General features: G+C 37.5%; 1 protein-coding gene across 1 annotated transcript in view; it reads right to left on the bottom strand.

Annotated features, from left to right (window-relative positions):
* PSMA8 (proteasome 20S subunit alpha 8) overlaps positions 1–11,939 on the bottom strand; it is a 37,905-nt gene extending 25,966 nt beyond the window's left edge. Inside the window, exon 1 of the mRNA XM_058556920.1 lies at positions 11,776–11,939. Within this exon, the coding sequence (XP_058412903.1) occupies positions 11,776–11,877 (102 nt within the window). The 5' untranslated portion in view covers positions 11,878–11,939. The remainder of the gene's footprint in view (positions 1–11,775) is intronic.
* Positions 11,940–15,852: the final 3,913 nt, after the last annotated feature.

The following is a 15,852-nucleotide window of genomic DNA, read 5'->3' as shown; positions in this document are numbered from 1 at the left end:
CCAAACTCAAAGCAAAGAAGACAAATAGATGGAAACTGGAAGAATATACCACCAATGCTGAAACTACATGAGTGTCCTGATCTCAGACAATACACTGAAAGAAGTGTTATCTAAATATAGAACAATTTTAACCAAAATGAAAGAAGACGCTGGGAATCCATGTGGATTCCTTATTAGAACAGGCAGTACTGGTGGTAGTAGAAGTAGTATAGAAAGTTAAGTAGATACAATTCTGAAAGCTTTCCCATGTATCTCACAATTTGGATGGATAAGGATTGGTGGCCATAAGCAGCCAAGAGAAAGACCAGATGCCCTCACCTTAGAATACTGATAAACCAAAGCCTCAATTCAAACACGAATACAAGAAGAATCACTATTGCTCCTCCCTCGGGAAGGAAGTGGGAAAAAGTCTAAAGAATAATGTACAAGGGTAGTCATTCTCAAACAGGGACTTCTGGGGAAACGTGGCCATATTCTCAGGGGTTCAAGAGTAATCTATGAGAATTTTAATTCTGTATTACAATGGTAATCTACATATTTTGATATAGATATTTGTTTATGATTGCCTTGTGGCCAAGTGTGATGATATCAGTACTGTTTTATACAATGTAACTATGCAAAAATGTGTGCTCTGAGTTAGTATTATTGAAGTAAAAATACACAACAGGTTAAATATAGAACTAGACCTGAGATTACATCTTTCAATTAAATAAAACAATTTATCAAGGCTTTTACTCTTGTTGATCCCTCCTTTCATTCAAGTCTGTCAGTTTATCTGATAGGCCTTCCTTAACCATCCTATCTAAAATCAGCAACCCTCCTTCCATATCCCATCCTCATTTTTTGGGGGGAAGATTAGCCCTGAGCTAACATCTGTTGCCAATCCTCCTCTCTTCTGCTAAGGAAGACTGGCCCTGGGCTAACATCCGTGCCCATCTTCCTCTACTTTATATGGGATGTCACTATAGCATGGCTTTGATAAGTGGTGCATAGGTCCACACCCGGGATCTGAACCGGTGAACCCTAGGGCGCCAAAGTGGAGCGCGTAAATTTAACTGCTACACCACCGGACCGGTCCCCTACCCTCATTTAATAGACACATGTTGAACTTTATATCCTATAGGGAATATGCATTCTTATCAAGCCATGGGACACTATAACAATTTAACATATATTAGGATTCAAAGAAAATCTTAATATTTTCCCCAAATTGAAATAAATTAATTGATCGCAAGACAACACAATAATTTTTATAACTCTCACCTAAATTATTTTGACTTAATAAAGAAATTAAAACTGCCAACAGACTATCTAGAAAATATTTACAATGAAAATCCTAATGTCAATGTCTTTTGGATGTGGACAAAATTATGCTCAGAAGAAATCTCACTTTATAAATTCAAAAAATTAAGAAGTTCAAAAAGGAAAAAAATATTTACGCTAAGCTTAAGGGGAGAAATAAGGAAAAAGCAGAAATTAATGATTAGGGAGAAAACAACTAAATTGATAAATAATACCAAAAGATAGTTTTTTTAAGAAATAATTAAAAGATATGTCATTCAATCTAGCCAAGAAGGAGAAAGAATAAAAGATATATATACGAGTGTAAAAAAGTAGGAATCTAAAAATTATAACCCTAAGTTAATAAATTTGAAAACCTCACTGAAAAGAATGAAGACTAGAAAAACAAAAAACTGCTTGTACTGACTCAAGAGAAGATAGAAAACTCAGTCTCACAGAAAAGAACTATCCCTCAAAAACAGGTGTCAGGCCTAGAAGGTTCATGGATGAATTCTTTCTAATCTTTTGTTATGGGTAATTCCTATGCTATTTAAATTATTCTGTGGTACAGATCAAAATGGAAATGTTCCTAACTCTATTTAGGAAAGCTATGTAACAATGTTAAAATCTGGCAAATATAACACTTTCTAAATAAAGAAAAGTACCAATGATTTTCACTTAGGAAAGCTGATGCCAAAAGTTCAAAACAAGATATTCACAAATAGAATCCAGAGTACAGAAAAATAATAATACACCATAAACAAATATGGTTCATTTCAGGAATTTTAGGAACATCAACAAAAGTAAAGCTTTTAGAGCCAGCCCTGATGCCTAGTAGTTCAAGTTCAGTGTTTACCGCTTTGGCGGCCCGGGTTTGTTTCCTTGTTCTGGAACCACACCACCTGTCTGTCAGTTGCCATGCTGTGGCGGCAGCTCACACAGAACTAGAACGACTTATGACTAGATATACAACCATGCATTGGGGCTTTGGGGAGGGAAAAAAAAAGAGGAAGATTGGCAACAGATTTTAACTCAGGGTGAATCTTTCCCTGCAAAAAAATAAATAAATAAATCTTTTAATATAAATGTTACAGTGGATAGTGGAGATCTATGATTTTTTCCCTTCTGATAACAACAGCACTTCAATTGTTCTTGGAGAAATAATGAGTCTTTAGTGGGGCTGTAACGTGACCTAGCCTAGCCAAACAGTAATTCCACAAAGTTTTACTGGAAGTGTTTGGAAGACAGGATAATTCTTTCTGCTGTACCTAGAGTTGGGAGCCTGGAGCCTGGGGCTGTTTAGGAGCTACCACTTAGGGAGGTCTTGTCTGAGAGTGAAAGTAATATGGAGAGGAAGCAAGAGATGGAGAGGGGCGATGAGGCAGAAAAAGACACAAGAGACACACACCAGTTCTGCTGACATCATTTAAGACCCTAGAAGCCATACAGTTAAGCATAGAAGCAAGGTTTATCCCTGCTCCTTTTAGGTCCTTGATTCAATAGATACACTTTTTTGTTAAAATTAGGTTGATTTGGATTTCTGATACTTACAACTGAAATAGTCCTAACTAAAACAATTAAATAGTAAAAATAAAAAGTAAATGATAAAAGCTACAAAGGCATTTGATAAAAATTAACATCCACACCTAATTTAAAAGCAACACTAGAAAAGCAGGAAGAAGACTATTTGTGTAGACTATTTTATAACTTGTTAAAAGTATCACAAACCAGCAGCCAGGATTATTTCAGAAAATGAATCACCATCCACTTAACTGTTCAAGCCAAAAACCTGGTTGTCATACTTTATTGCTCGCTCTCCCACACCATCTATTTCTAAGCAATTACCAAGTTTCTGTCCATTTTACCTGCAAAAGCCATCCATTTTTTCCTAGCACCACTCTAATACAAGCAACCATCATTTCTTGCCTGGACTGTGTACTACTGCATAGCCTAATAAGTTTTCCAGTTTCTACTCTTGCTCCCCACCTCTCCACATCCCCTTTTCCCCTACCCCACTCCCATCTAGTCTCCACAAAGCAGCCAGGGTGAGCATTTAAAAACATCAATAGGGTCAGATTACTCTCCAGTTGAATATCCTTCCACAGCATTCCACTGCACTTAGAAAATATTTTCAAACTTCTTAGTCTTACCTTTAAAGCTGGGCATGATCTGGCCCCTGCCTACTTCTCCAATAGTATGTCATTGTTGTTTACTAAGCACCAACCACACTATCTTCTTTGAATACTTTCTCAAACACAATTCTGCTTCCCTCCTCTGAGCATTCACACATGATACTCTCTCTACCTGGAATGCTTCTCCTCTTATTTAGGTCTCAAATTTCACCTCAAGGAGTCCTGTTCTGTTATTCATTCTCTAAACATTCATTCTCTAAACATTCTCTGTTCTATTCTTGCGATCAACACATGTACAATTACTTATGTATTAATTATAGTTATCTCTCCCAATAGTAAATTCTATGAGGGCATGGAAACAATCAAACAAATCTAGAAAGTGGGACACTCTACCCAACAGTCCTTTCAAGAAGTCCAAGGCATGCAAAAAAAAAAAAACTTGAGTTTAGATTCAAACTCAAACAAAACAATAAAAAGATATTTTGTGAGCAATAAGGAAAATTAGAATGTAGACTGTTACAAAATATTAAAGAGTTTTTTAAAAATTTCATTGGGAGTGATAATGGTTTTAACAAACATCCTTATTTTTTAGAGATGCTTACAGTAGTCCCCCCTTATCCACAGAGGATACATTCCAAGACCCCCAGCGGATGCCTGAAACTGCAGATAGTAGCAAACTCTATATATACTATGTTTTTTCCCATATATACATACCTATGATAAAGTTTAATTTATAAATTAGGCACAGTAAGAGATTAACAACAATAACTAATAATAAAAAAGAACAATTATAACGATATACTATAATAAAAGTTACCATAGCTGTTAGCAACCTCAGCATGATTTTCTTTCCTTCCTAATTAAGTTGAGAACTTTTACCTTTTCACTTCAAGGAAGCATTTCATGGCTTCTCTTTGGCATATCTGAATTGCCAGCATCACTGCTCTTCACCTTTGGGGCCATTATTAAGTAAAATAAAGGTTACTGGAACAAAGCACTGTGACACCGCAACAGTCAATCTGATAACTGAGACGCTACTAAATGACTGATGGGCGTTCAGCATATACGGTGCGGATCACTAGACAAAGGGATGATTCATGTGCTGGGCAGGACTGGGCAGGACGGAGCAGGACGGCACAGGACAGCACAAGATTTCCTCATGCTACTCAGGACAGCTAGCAATTTAAAACGTATGAATTGTTTATTTCTGGAATTTTCCATTTAATATTTTCAGACTGAAGTTGATTGCAGGTAACTGAAACTGCGGAAAGGGAAACCACGGATAAGGGGACTACTGTACTGAAATATTCACAGGTGAAATATGATATCTGGGATTTATTTTAAAATACTCCATTGAAAAATGAATTTCAACCTAACCCTCACACGATATACAAAAATTAACTCAAAATGGATCACAGACAAATGTAAAATGTAAAACTATAAACGTTTTGGGAAAAAACAGGAGAAAAGTTTTGGAATCTAGGCAGAGTTCTTAGACTTGGCACCAAAAAGCATGACCATAAGAAGAAAAATTGTTAAAATAGACCTCATCAAAATTACAACTTTTGCTCTGTGAAAGTCCATGTGAAGAGGATGAAAAGACAAACTACAAACTGAGAGAAAATATTTGCAAACCACATATCTGACAAAGGACTAGAATCTAGAATATATGAACAACTATCAAAACTCAACAGCAAAAAAACCAATCCAATTAGAAAATGGATAAACTACATCCGAGACATTTCACTGAAGAAGATAGACAGATGGCACATAAGCACATGAAAACATGTTCAACATCATTAGCCATTAACAGCTAATTTAATTAAAACCACAATGAGATATCGCTACTCACTTATCAGAATGGCTAAAATGAAAAACAGTAACACCAAATGCTGGCAAGGACGTGTAGAAACTGGATCACTGATCACATCATTGGTGGGAATGTAAAATGGCACAGCCACTCTGGGAAACAATTTGGCAGTTTCTTTTAAAACTAAACATGCAATTACCATACAACTCAGTAACTGCACACTTTGGAGATTTATACTAGAGAAATAAAAACTAATATTTACACAAAAACCTGCTACAAATGTTCAAAACATCTCTATTCATCATAGCTCCAAACTGGAAACAACCTAAATGTTCAACAGGTAAATAGTTAAAACACTATGGTACATCCATACCATGGAATACTACTCAACAATAAAATGTTGATACATGCAACAACTTGGATGAATCTCAAGGGAAAAAAGCAAATCCCAAAAGTATGATACCATTTATATAATATTTTGAAATGACAAAATTTTAGAAATGGAGGACAGATGAGTACTGCTGGGGATGAGGGCTATGGATAGGAAAGTGTCTGAGGGAGGGTAAGGAGATGGGTGTGGTTATATAACAGAACATGAGGGATCCTTGTGGAGTTAGAACTGTTCAGTTATCTTGACTGTGAATACTCAAATGTACACAGGCAATAAAATTTGATAGAACTTAATATATATGAGTACAAGTAAAACTGGAGAAATTAAATAAATTAGGTGGTTTGTATCAACATCAATATCCTGGTTGTGATACTACACTATAGCTTTGCAAAATGTTACCACTGGCAGAAAATGGGCAAAGTATACAAGGAATCCCTATGTATTATTTCTTACTGCATGTGAATCTACAATTATCTCAATAAAAATTTCAATTAAAATTACTCCATTGGAAAGAGGGAAAAGTTGTGGAAAGATAAAACAGACTGGTAAAATGATAACTGTTGGAGCTGGGTAACAGGCAAATGGAGATTTATTATACTATTCCCTTTATATCTTTGTGTGTTTAAAATATTTCGTAATAAAAAGTTAAAAATAAATCAAAGAAACCTAAAAACAAATAAACCTCAACTTTCTCTACTGTGCTTTTCTCACTAACAATTTAAATATATGCTAAAGTCTCTCTTAAACAAAATCTTCAAGATCATTTCACTTCAATCTTCTTTCTCTCAACTCCTTCAAAGCCAAATATTGTCATCATCCCTCAGCTCACAACAACATGGTTTCTACCCCCACTCCTCCCACAGTTTAGCCAAGGTAAACTATACACAGGTCATTAAAGTCCCACACGGTTGTAGGCTTATCCTCTACATAGTCTACTAGTCTATAAACCATATTTCGTCTTCTCAAGTGAAGAAGAATACTCAAGAATACTCATTTACTCAACCTTCAACATAGGTTTTAGGCAGGGGAGAGAAAGGATACACTTCAAAATTACTATCTCCAACCCAGATCAATCTCCTGAGTTCCAAACATGTGTATTCAGCTGCCTCTCAGTCTCTGTGGATCAGGAATCGGACACAATTTAGCCAAGTCCTTAGGCTCAGGGTTTCTCACAAGGCTGCAATCAAGTTGTCCCCTAGGGCTGCATTCATCTAAAGGCTTATGGGGGAGAATCCATTTCCGGGCTCACTCACATGGTTGTTAGCAAGATTCAGTTCCTCATGGATTGTTGGACTAAGGACCCCAGTGCCATACTTGGTTCTGAACAGAAGCTTCCCTCAGTTCTCTGCCACACAAGGCAACTCACAACATGGCAGCTGGGTTCCACCAGAGTCAGCAGGCAAGAGAGTGAGTGAGGATGAACAAGATGGAAGACACCATCTCTTTGTAACCTAATCTCTGAAGTGACATCCCATCACTTTTGCCACCCATTCCTTAGAAGCGAATCACTAGGTTCAGCCCACACCCTAGGGGAGAGGATTACACAAGGGCATGAACACCAGAAGGTAGGGATCATTGGAGGCCATTTTAGAGGCTGCCTACTATAGTTCCTATAAGCACCTCAATCTCAGCAAGTCCAAATCGCAAACTTAGTATTTCCTATTGCCTAAGAAAATGGCAGTGCCATTTGCTAAGAGCTAAATCCAGAAACGGAGGCACCATCTTTGACTTCTCCTACTTCAGTACCTCCTTCTTTCCATCCCCTGCCCTCCTACTTCAGTATCTCCTTCTCTCCATCCCCTGCCCCCCAATACCATCCAAATAATCATCAAATTGTACCAACTATATTGCTAAAGTTTCTCTGGAATCTGCCTTATTTCAATTTCTGCCCCAACCCTAGCAAAAACTATCATCTTTCATTGGACTACTTCCATAGACTCCCATGTGGTCTCCTTACTTCCAGTCTTGACTTCATTGAATCCACTAACCACACTGCAGTCTGAGGAAAAAAAAAACGAAGAGGGAAAAAAAAAAGAAAATCCAAATGTCGCACTCCTCTACTTAAAACTTGTATTAGTAGGGGCCATTTCTCAGTAGGCAAACCAGGACAGCACAGAGCTGGACTTGGGACAAAAGGATCTAGGGACCATAATATATATTTTTTTAACTCTTTTTTTTTTTACATTATTTATTTATTTATTTATTTCCCCCAAAGCCCCAGTAGATAGTTGTATGTCATAGCTGCACATCCTTCTAGTTGCTGTACGTGGGATGCGGCCTCAGCATGGCCGGAGAAGCAGTGCGTCGGTGCGTGCCCGGGATCTGAACCCTGGCTGCCAGCATCGGAGCGCGAGCACTTAACCGCTAAGCCATGGGGCCGGCCTGGACCATAATATTTAATCTTAATGCTGAGAGGCTTTCTCTGTACAAAATAAGATGGCCATGGGCAACCTTGGACTTACATCCCAACAGTTCTTCCAGAGAAAAAAAGCTGCCACTATCTCTAGTTAGAAAAGCCCTAAGGATGGACTTATATTGGCTAGATTTGAGTCACATGTTCATCACTGTGGCCAGGAGGATAGAAACTACAAATAATTCTACCCAGGTCATGTGAGTACCTCTGTAGTTGGACAAATGCAGTCTGTTACTAGAAGGACAGAAGAGCAAAAATCTGGAGAATGACAACTGCCACATCAAAACTCTTCAAGACCTTTTATTCCCTTAAAGGCAATCGTGATCAGTCCCCTGCTTCTAGCTTCATCTCTTCCCATTTTTCCATTGCTTCAGCTATCCTTGAATGCCTTCCAGTTGATAGAACATAGTTGTTTTTTGCTGCTTGGTCTTCCCACATATTATTTCCTTTGTCTAAAATACTCTTCCCTCTTTCCCCTTCCACTTTTTCACTTGGCTACCCTTTGTCTTTCAGGTATCTACCTAAATATTACTTCCTCAGGGGGACCTCCCTAAGACCTAGAGTTCCCATAACGTCCCATACTCTCTCCATTATAATACTCAGTTAGGCCTTGTTAGGACTATTTACTTAATCATCTGATGTTCCTGCTATATAGTAAGCTCTCTGAGGACAGGGACTGAGTCTGCCTTGTTCATTGTGAAACCCTAGGGCCCAACAGCACATTTGGCATTTGTAAGTGTTCAACAAAAATGACTTAAGATAATAAATAAACGTGCTGGAAGAACCATAGACAAAATTGAAGGAAAAAGAGAAAACGAAGGGATAGTAAATATTAATAGCTACCATTTATTAAGTACTTGCTGTGAACCAGACATTGTGCAAGATGCTTAACAAGTATTGTTACCTGATTCAACTCGTACATCAACCCTACGAAGCAGGCGCTATTTTGATGTTTATTTTATTATTAAAGAAACAGAAGCTTAGAAAACTTAATTGTCTCACATGATACATATCTGGCTTCAGCATTCATGATAATGATAATTAATATACAAATATTTATTGAGTAAATTGCATAGTACAGTGCAAAGAGCAGATGCTTTGGAACTAGAAAAACTTAAGTGTGAATATAGGCTCATCACTTTCTATCTGGGTACCTTCAGCAAGCTGCTGAATCATAGTTTCCACATATATAAAATGGGGATTAAATACTGTCCTTAATGTTAGATAATGTACACAAAATACTTGGTAAAAAATTAGTATTAAATGTTAGTTTACTTCCTTCCTAGCCCCTCTACGGAATATTGTGTACCAGAAATACAAAAGGAATTACACCATCTAGATTCTTAAAGATCTTACTATCCAGTTGGTGTGAGAAGACTATTAAATATAACTGAAATTAAAGAGAATATGAGACCAAACACTAAATACTATATACAGCTCTGTGGTACAGATTATAAATTCAGAAGAAGATGCATGATAACTGGAGTGGATAAGAGAAGGCTTCACGAAGGAAGAGAAATGTGAAGAGATTCTCAGAGGTAAGTTAAGATGGAGAGTGACAGAAAGGCGATTTCTCCTCTCCCCACCTACAAGCGCAGAAGCATATATTAGTAAAATCATGAAGCTGCCCCCTTAATTAAAGAGGGTGGATGTGGATTATGGAAGACTTTGATGGCCAGATTGTGGAGCTGAGATTTGATAAAGTGGGAAGTATGGAGCTAATAACAGTTTGGGGTCAGGGAAAGGACAGAATGAGGATTGATAATAAATCTTATCTTTTTCATGAGAATATTATGGATTCATTTTTTTTTCGTAAGAAAGGTATTGCCTCTCCAAAATGTTATTCAAACATATTTTTAATTTATATAAAAGGAAACTAAAGCAAAAAGAAAACAGGCCTCTTGCCTCTCTTCATGCTGTAAAATAATCATCAAGAAAGAAGCAGTACCCAAGGCCTCTAATTGCGGCCCATAAAACTTTTTATTTTACTAAATAATATCGCATCTACATACTGGTCAAAACCGGTGAACCTTGGCTTATTTATAACTCATCATATCAACTGTTGTTTATAGACAGAATATTTGATGACATATTTTAATAAACAAGTGCCATTATAAACTTTACCCCATGTAAAAGGTCAAGCACTCTCAAGGAAACACAGTGAAGAACTCCATACAAAGATGCAAATTATAATTTCATAATCCTAAGACAAAACTGTCTCATCCTTCCAATGTATCTTTAAAAATGCCCACTATAGGTATTTTTATATCCTTACCCTTTTACAGCTCATTACAAAGGAACTATCAATCAGTTCTATAGCATTCTTAAAACATTTTAAATGAGCCAATGTGGTTTCTTATTACACCCCAGTCTTCTCCCATTACTCCCTTTATTTCAGGCTCTAAAACTGGGGCATTATTGTCGAACCATATGCTTCATGCCATGCTGGGGATTATATAACTTTTTGTTTTTATCAAAATGGTACCCTTTTGGTTTAAGCTACATCAGGCTTTTTCTAAATTTACAATTCTAAAAAAATTACTTATAAAACAGAAGCAAAACTAGTGGGTCCAATTAAATAGAAAAATACTTTAAAAATGATAAGATTCTTTCTAGTGTTATTTTTTTTTTACCACTTTACGTTTGATAGATTTATAATAAAAGTGAATTATTTCCTTCCATAACTAAGTTGGTATGGAAAGTGAGAGAAAAAACAGACACTGCTAGACTCAGAAATGCACTGTGTTTTCTCATAGCTAGTGCCTCAATTTCCAAAATACACAACAAACATGCTCATGAAATTTGAGAGATTAAAAAAAGTCAGATCCTTCTGAATTCACAGTCTAGGACTTGGAAGATCTGGGGTAATAGATCTTTGGTCACCAGGGCACTTTTGTCCTTTTTACTTCTTATAAATCACTAAGATTATTAAATATAATTAAAACTTGACAGGAGTATTACTGCTACCCTGAGTATTTAAAAGTTTTTCAGAAATGTGGGTATGTAAATTTAAAGTAGAGTATAATCTCTCAAGGAATTCCAGTATTATTTTAAAAACAAACCAAAAAAAGTGGCAAAAGACTGGAGATTCTTAGGGTTTAGAGCCTCTAAAAGGCCGCCAAATATTCGTGGGCAAATTTTAGGACAATTATTTTTAACAGGTGAAAGCGTTTAAGTGGATTAGCGTTTTTAACCGTTTCCTCCACAGCGATTTAATTTTACATTGATTTAGTTCATATTTCAGGGGCAGTCATGGTCAATTTTTAATTTTATTGTAATTATTATTAAAAAACAGCTCCCCACATGAAGGAACTGTTACTTTTCTACGCGTTTGTGAATTCCTGAGGAAGTGGGCTGTGTGCATTCAGGTCAACTGTTACAGGCTAAAAGAAATCTATTCTTTCCTTATTGTCAAACACAGCATTAGTATCTCTTCTAGAGTCAAGGCTACAACACACACACCCACACACACTAGATCTGCATCTGTCGCTATCGATAAGCAAAGGCAGTTGCACAACAGAACCCTATGAAATCCACCAATTTTTATTCCGCCACTTCCAGCCCAAATATCAGAAACAGCATCTCCTGCAATAAATGTAACGAAGCGATTTTCACAAGTGGGAGACTCTCGTTTCCTGTCCCCCTACACAGAGCCCCCTACATTGAGCTGCCCCACTGGGCTGGGGCGGCGGGGTAAGGAAGGCCTGACACCGAGCAGGGGGCGGTGGTCAAGAAGTGGCTCGCTCACCGCCGTGGATCCTTTCTTCACCGCTTCCTGGGCATATTCCACTTGAAAAAGGTGTCCGTCTGGGGAGAACACAGTGATTGCCCGGTCATACCGAGACGCCATGGCGCAAGGCTACGGCAATTCCCGCTGTGTGTCCAACGCTGCTGCAGCGGATGCCGGCCGAGGCGTCCCTTCTGCTACCACGTGCTCCCCGGAAGTGCTCCTCCTGCCACCACATGCTCCCCGGAAGTGTTTGCGCACGTTCCTCGAGATGCCGCCCGGAAGTGCTAGCGCACGCGTCTCGAGACGCTGCCCAGCTCGGAAGTCCTCGCATCGCCTGCCCGCCTGTGCCAGGCTGTGCATATGAGTTCTTCTGCTACCTTTAGTGCCTGGCGCATGTGTGCTAATTTTCCCACCACGGTGTTGCCGCAGGGGTCGGGTCAGATCACTCCAGTTATAAAAATAATATTAAAGATTAGGGCTGGACCGGCCCCATGGCTTAGCGGTTAAGTGCACGAGCTCCGCTGCTGGCAGCCCGGGTTCGGATCCTGGGCGTGCACCGATGCACTGCTTCTCCAGCCATGCTGAGGCCGTGTCCCACATAAAGCAACTAGAAGGATGTGCAGCTATGACATACAACTATCTACTGGGGCTTTGGGGAAAAAAATAAATAAATAAATTAAAAAAAAAAAACCAAACAGTTATTAAAGATTAGGGCTTAACAGTGAGCACTAAAACGGTCAGATATTTTTGTTTTCACAAACCTGTTAGAGAACCAGTGGTAAGTGAAATTTCCATCTCTTCCTTTTGGATTCAATATCTGAATTCTCTCTCTCTCTCTCATGTCATTTTAACTCATGAAAAGAATGTATAATTTTGAAAATAGTGTTATTTCTTCCAGTTTCTGCCTTGTGACCAAAAGAGAGCAAATGAGCAAATAGTCCATTAAATAGAGCAAAGTCCATCAAGCTAATGCTAATGGGAGGGATTAAGATAAAACTATTTTAATCAAAGAAATTTTTTTAAAGCCCAAAGTATGCAGCTTAAAAGAAATCTGGAGGTGCGGGCCAGGTAGTGTAGTGGTTAAGTTTGCCCGCTCTGCTTGGGCGCCAGGGGTTCATGGGTTCACCCATGGTTCAGATCCCCCGCAGACCTACACCTGCTCATCAAGCCATCCTGTGGCAGTCTCCCACATACAAAGTAGACGCATACTGGCACAGGTGTTAGCTCAGGGACCATCTTCCTCAAGCAAAAAGAGGAAGATTGGCAACAGATGTTAGCTCAGGCCAATCTTCCTCAGCAAAAGAAAGAAAGAAAGAAATCTGCAAATTTAACTATAGTAGAAAGTTTGTATAACCTGGTACAACATTAATACCTGTGAAACAACTCTTGTCTCTTTGTCCTCATCAGTAAAGTGGGACTATTTAAAAATCGGTAGGAAAGTGTTGTTCTGAGGTTTAAATGTGTTTATAGGCATAAATAACTTAAAATGGTGCCTAGGGGGTAGCACTACCCAGCTAAGTTTAAACTATTACTATCTTCCATGTATTTTTTAATATATGTTGTTTTCCATTGAGGAGGATCTTGAGCCTGATGAAAAAACCTTAACTAAAAAAACAAAAAAGAATAATTACCCACAAATAGGAAAACTCAATACCCTCAATTCCAAATACTTAATTCCAAATTTTAGTTGACTGCTAAAAGCAATTTGTGTTTAGCTGTCATCTTTTTTCTTTAATATTAGAAACTCTTGAAAAGTTTGGTTCTACTGAGAAAAACAGTAATTCCTAACCCAAACAACTCTCTCTAACTTTCCAAGTTTCTGAAATTTTACAATGTTGTGATAAACCAACATTTGCAAGAAGCTGTTATTTAAGAAGTGTTTTGTTGTTCTTGTTAAATAATCATCTTTTTTTCCTTTCTCTTTTGAAATAATTATACATCACAGGAAATTTCAAAAATAGTGCAGAGAGGTCCCCTGAACCCTTCACCCAGTTTCCCTCAATGGTAATGTCTTACATAGCTATAGTACAGTAGCAAAACCAGGAAAATGACATTGGTACAATCCACAGAGCTTGTTCAGATTTTACCAGTTTTACATGTACTCATTTGGGTACATGTGTCTAGTTCTGTGCAAGTTATCATGTATAGATTAGTATACCCACTCCTACAATCAAGATACAGAACTGTTCCATGACCACAAAGATCCCTGGTGCTGCTCACTTATAGTCATACCTATCTCTCCTCCCCTCCCAACCCCCAGAGACCACTAACCTGTTCTCCATCTCTATAATTTTGTCATTTAAAAATGTTTATATAAATGGAAGCACTCAGTATGTAACTTTTTATTTTAAAATAATTATAGATTCACAGGAAGTTACAATGATAGTACAGTGGTCCCCATATCCTTCACAGAGTTTACCCGATGTGTTACATCTTATATAACTATAGTACAGTGTCAGAACCAGGAAATTGACAGTGGTAGAAAATATGTGTATAGCTTTGATTGAAAAGCACTTTAAAAGTGTTATGATGTATTATAGCATATACTTCAGAAATATGATAGCATTAAAATGTTGACAAGGATTAATTAACACATTCAAGATTCACTGTAACTTAACAGTGTGGCTTTGGGTAGGTATATTTCACTTCACTAAACCCCAGTTTCCTGACCTGTAAAATGAGAATAATAATAACTACTTCACAAGGTTATTGTGAAGGGCAAATGAAATAAAGTATTAGTGCACATAGGGCAGTGTTTGACACAGATAAGCACTTGAAAAGTGGTAACTGTTGTTATCAATCATTGAGTTAACTAAAAAGTTGATTAGTCTGTAAGAGAGAAATTAAGAAGAGTAAAAATGTAGCATGAACCCATTTATATATTTTTAAATGTATATATGCACAAATATATGTTTCTAAATCTGTAGAGAAAGTAGAGTGAAAGGACATACACCAAGTTGACAAAAGTGATTCTCTTTGCAGGAGGCCAGAGATTGGAAAGAGAATAGGGAGACATGGTAAGGAGAGAAAAGTTACTGTTTTAAACTTTACATCCATATTATTTAATTTTTTTTATATTATTTAAAAATTTTTACAGCAAGCATAGTTTGTCTTTATACTTAATAAAAACAACATCAAGAAACAGTTTAATGCCTAGGGGCTCCCAGCAATGACAGTCTTGATGGTTGAGCCAAATCTCCTATTGAGAACAACTAGAAATACTGGATAAAATATTTAAAAATATATCTATATATGCTGACTCCAAATAGCCAACAGGGAAGAGGATTTGTGGTGCCGTGATACAGAAGAGGAGGAAAACTTGTAGGGGTAAGCCTAGCATTTTCCCTTTGAGGTATTTGCCTATTTCCAATGCCTAGCTGAGAAGTGAAGCAGACCATTGATAGAGAAAAATTGGAGTTCAAAGCCTATCAAGGTACATGGGTCACAGTAGACATCTAGGCTTTTGTTTGGGACCCAGTGGGCCACAACCCAGAAGTAAGAGTGAACCAAAAATAGACCTGTTCTCACAGGGACTAACGCCAAGTATTGAATCACCCCAATCCATGATTGGAATAAAGCAGTGTTTCTCAAACTGTGGTCCACAGATCTTTGGAGGTACCCAAAAACATTTCAATGGATTCACATGTCAAAACTATAGTGATAATATTAAAACAGTATTTGCCCTTTCACTGTATAGATATTTACATTGACAGTGCCAAAGAAATGGGTACAACTGCTGGAGCCTGAGCATGAATCAAGGCAGTAGCACCAAACTGTACTAGTACACATTGTGTTCCTTACCACTAAGCACCCATGAAAACAAATGCCAGTTTCATTTTAGAATGTCATTGAATAAGCAGTAAATTATTAATTTTATTAAATCTTGACTCTTGAGTACTTATCTTTTTAATATTCAGAATGACAAAATGGAAAGTACACATAAGGTACTTTGGCTGCCTTCAAAGTAAGATAGCTTGAGAAAAAGCACTTTTGTAAATCTTTGAGTTGCTGGCTGAACCAGCCCCTTTCTCATGGAACATGATTTATACTTGAAAGAATGACTGACACAGTGTGGTTATTCAGAGTTAGATATTT

This window comes from Diceros bicornis, chromosome 16, assembly GCF_020826845.1.
Source record: "Diceros bicornis minor isolate mBicDic1 chromosome 16, mDicBic1.mat.cur, whole genome shotgun sequence".
In the NCBI taxonomy this organism is placed as follows: Eukaryota; Metazoa; Chordata; class Mammalia; order Perissodactyla; family Rhinocerotidae; genus Diceros; species Diceros bicornis.
The sequence above is the reverse complement of the archived record's forward strand: the minus strand, read 5'-3'. Positions and strand labels throughout refer to the sequence as shown.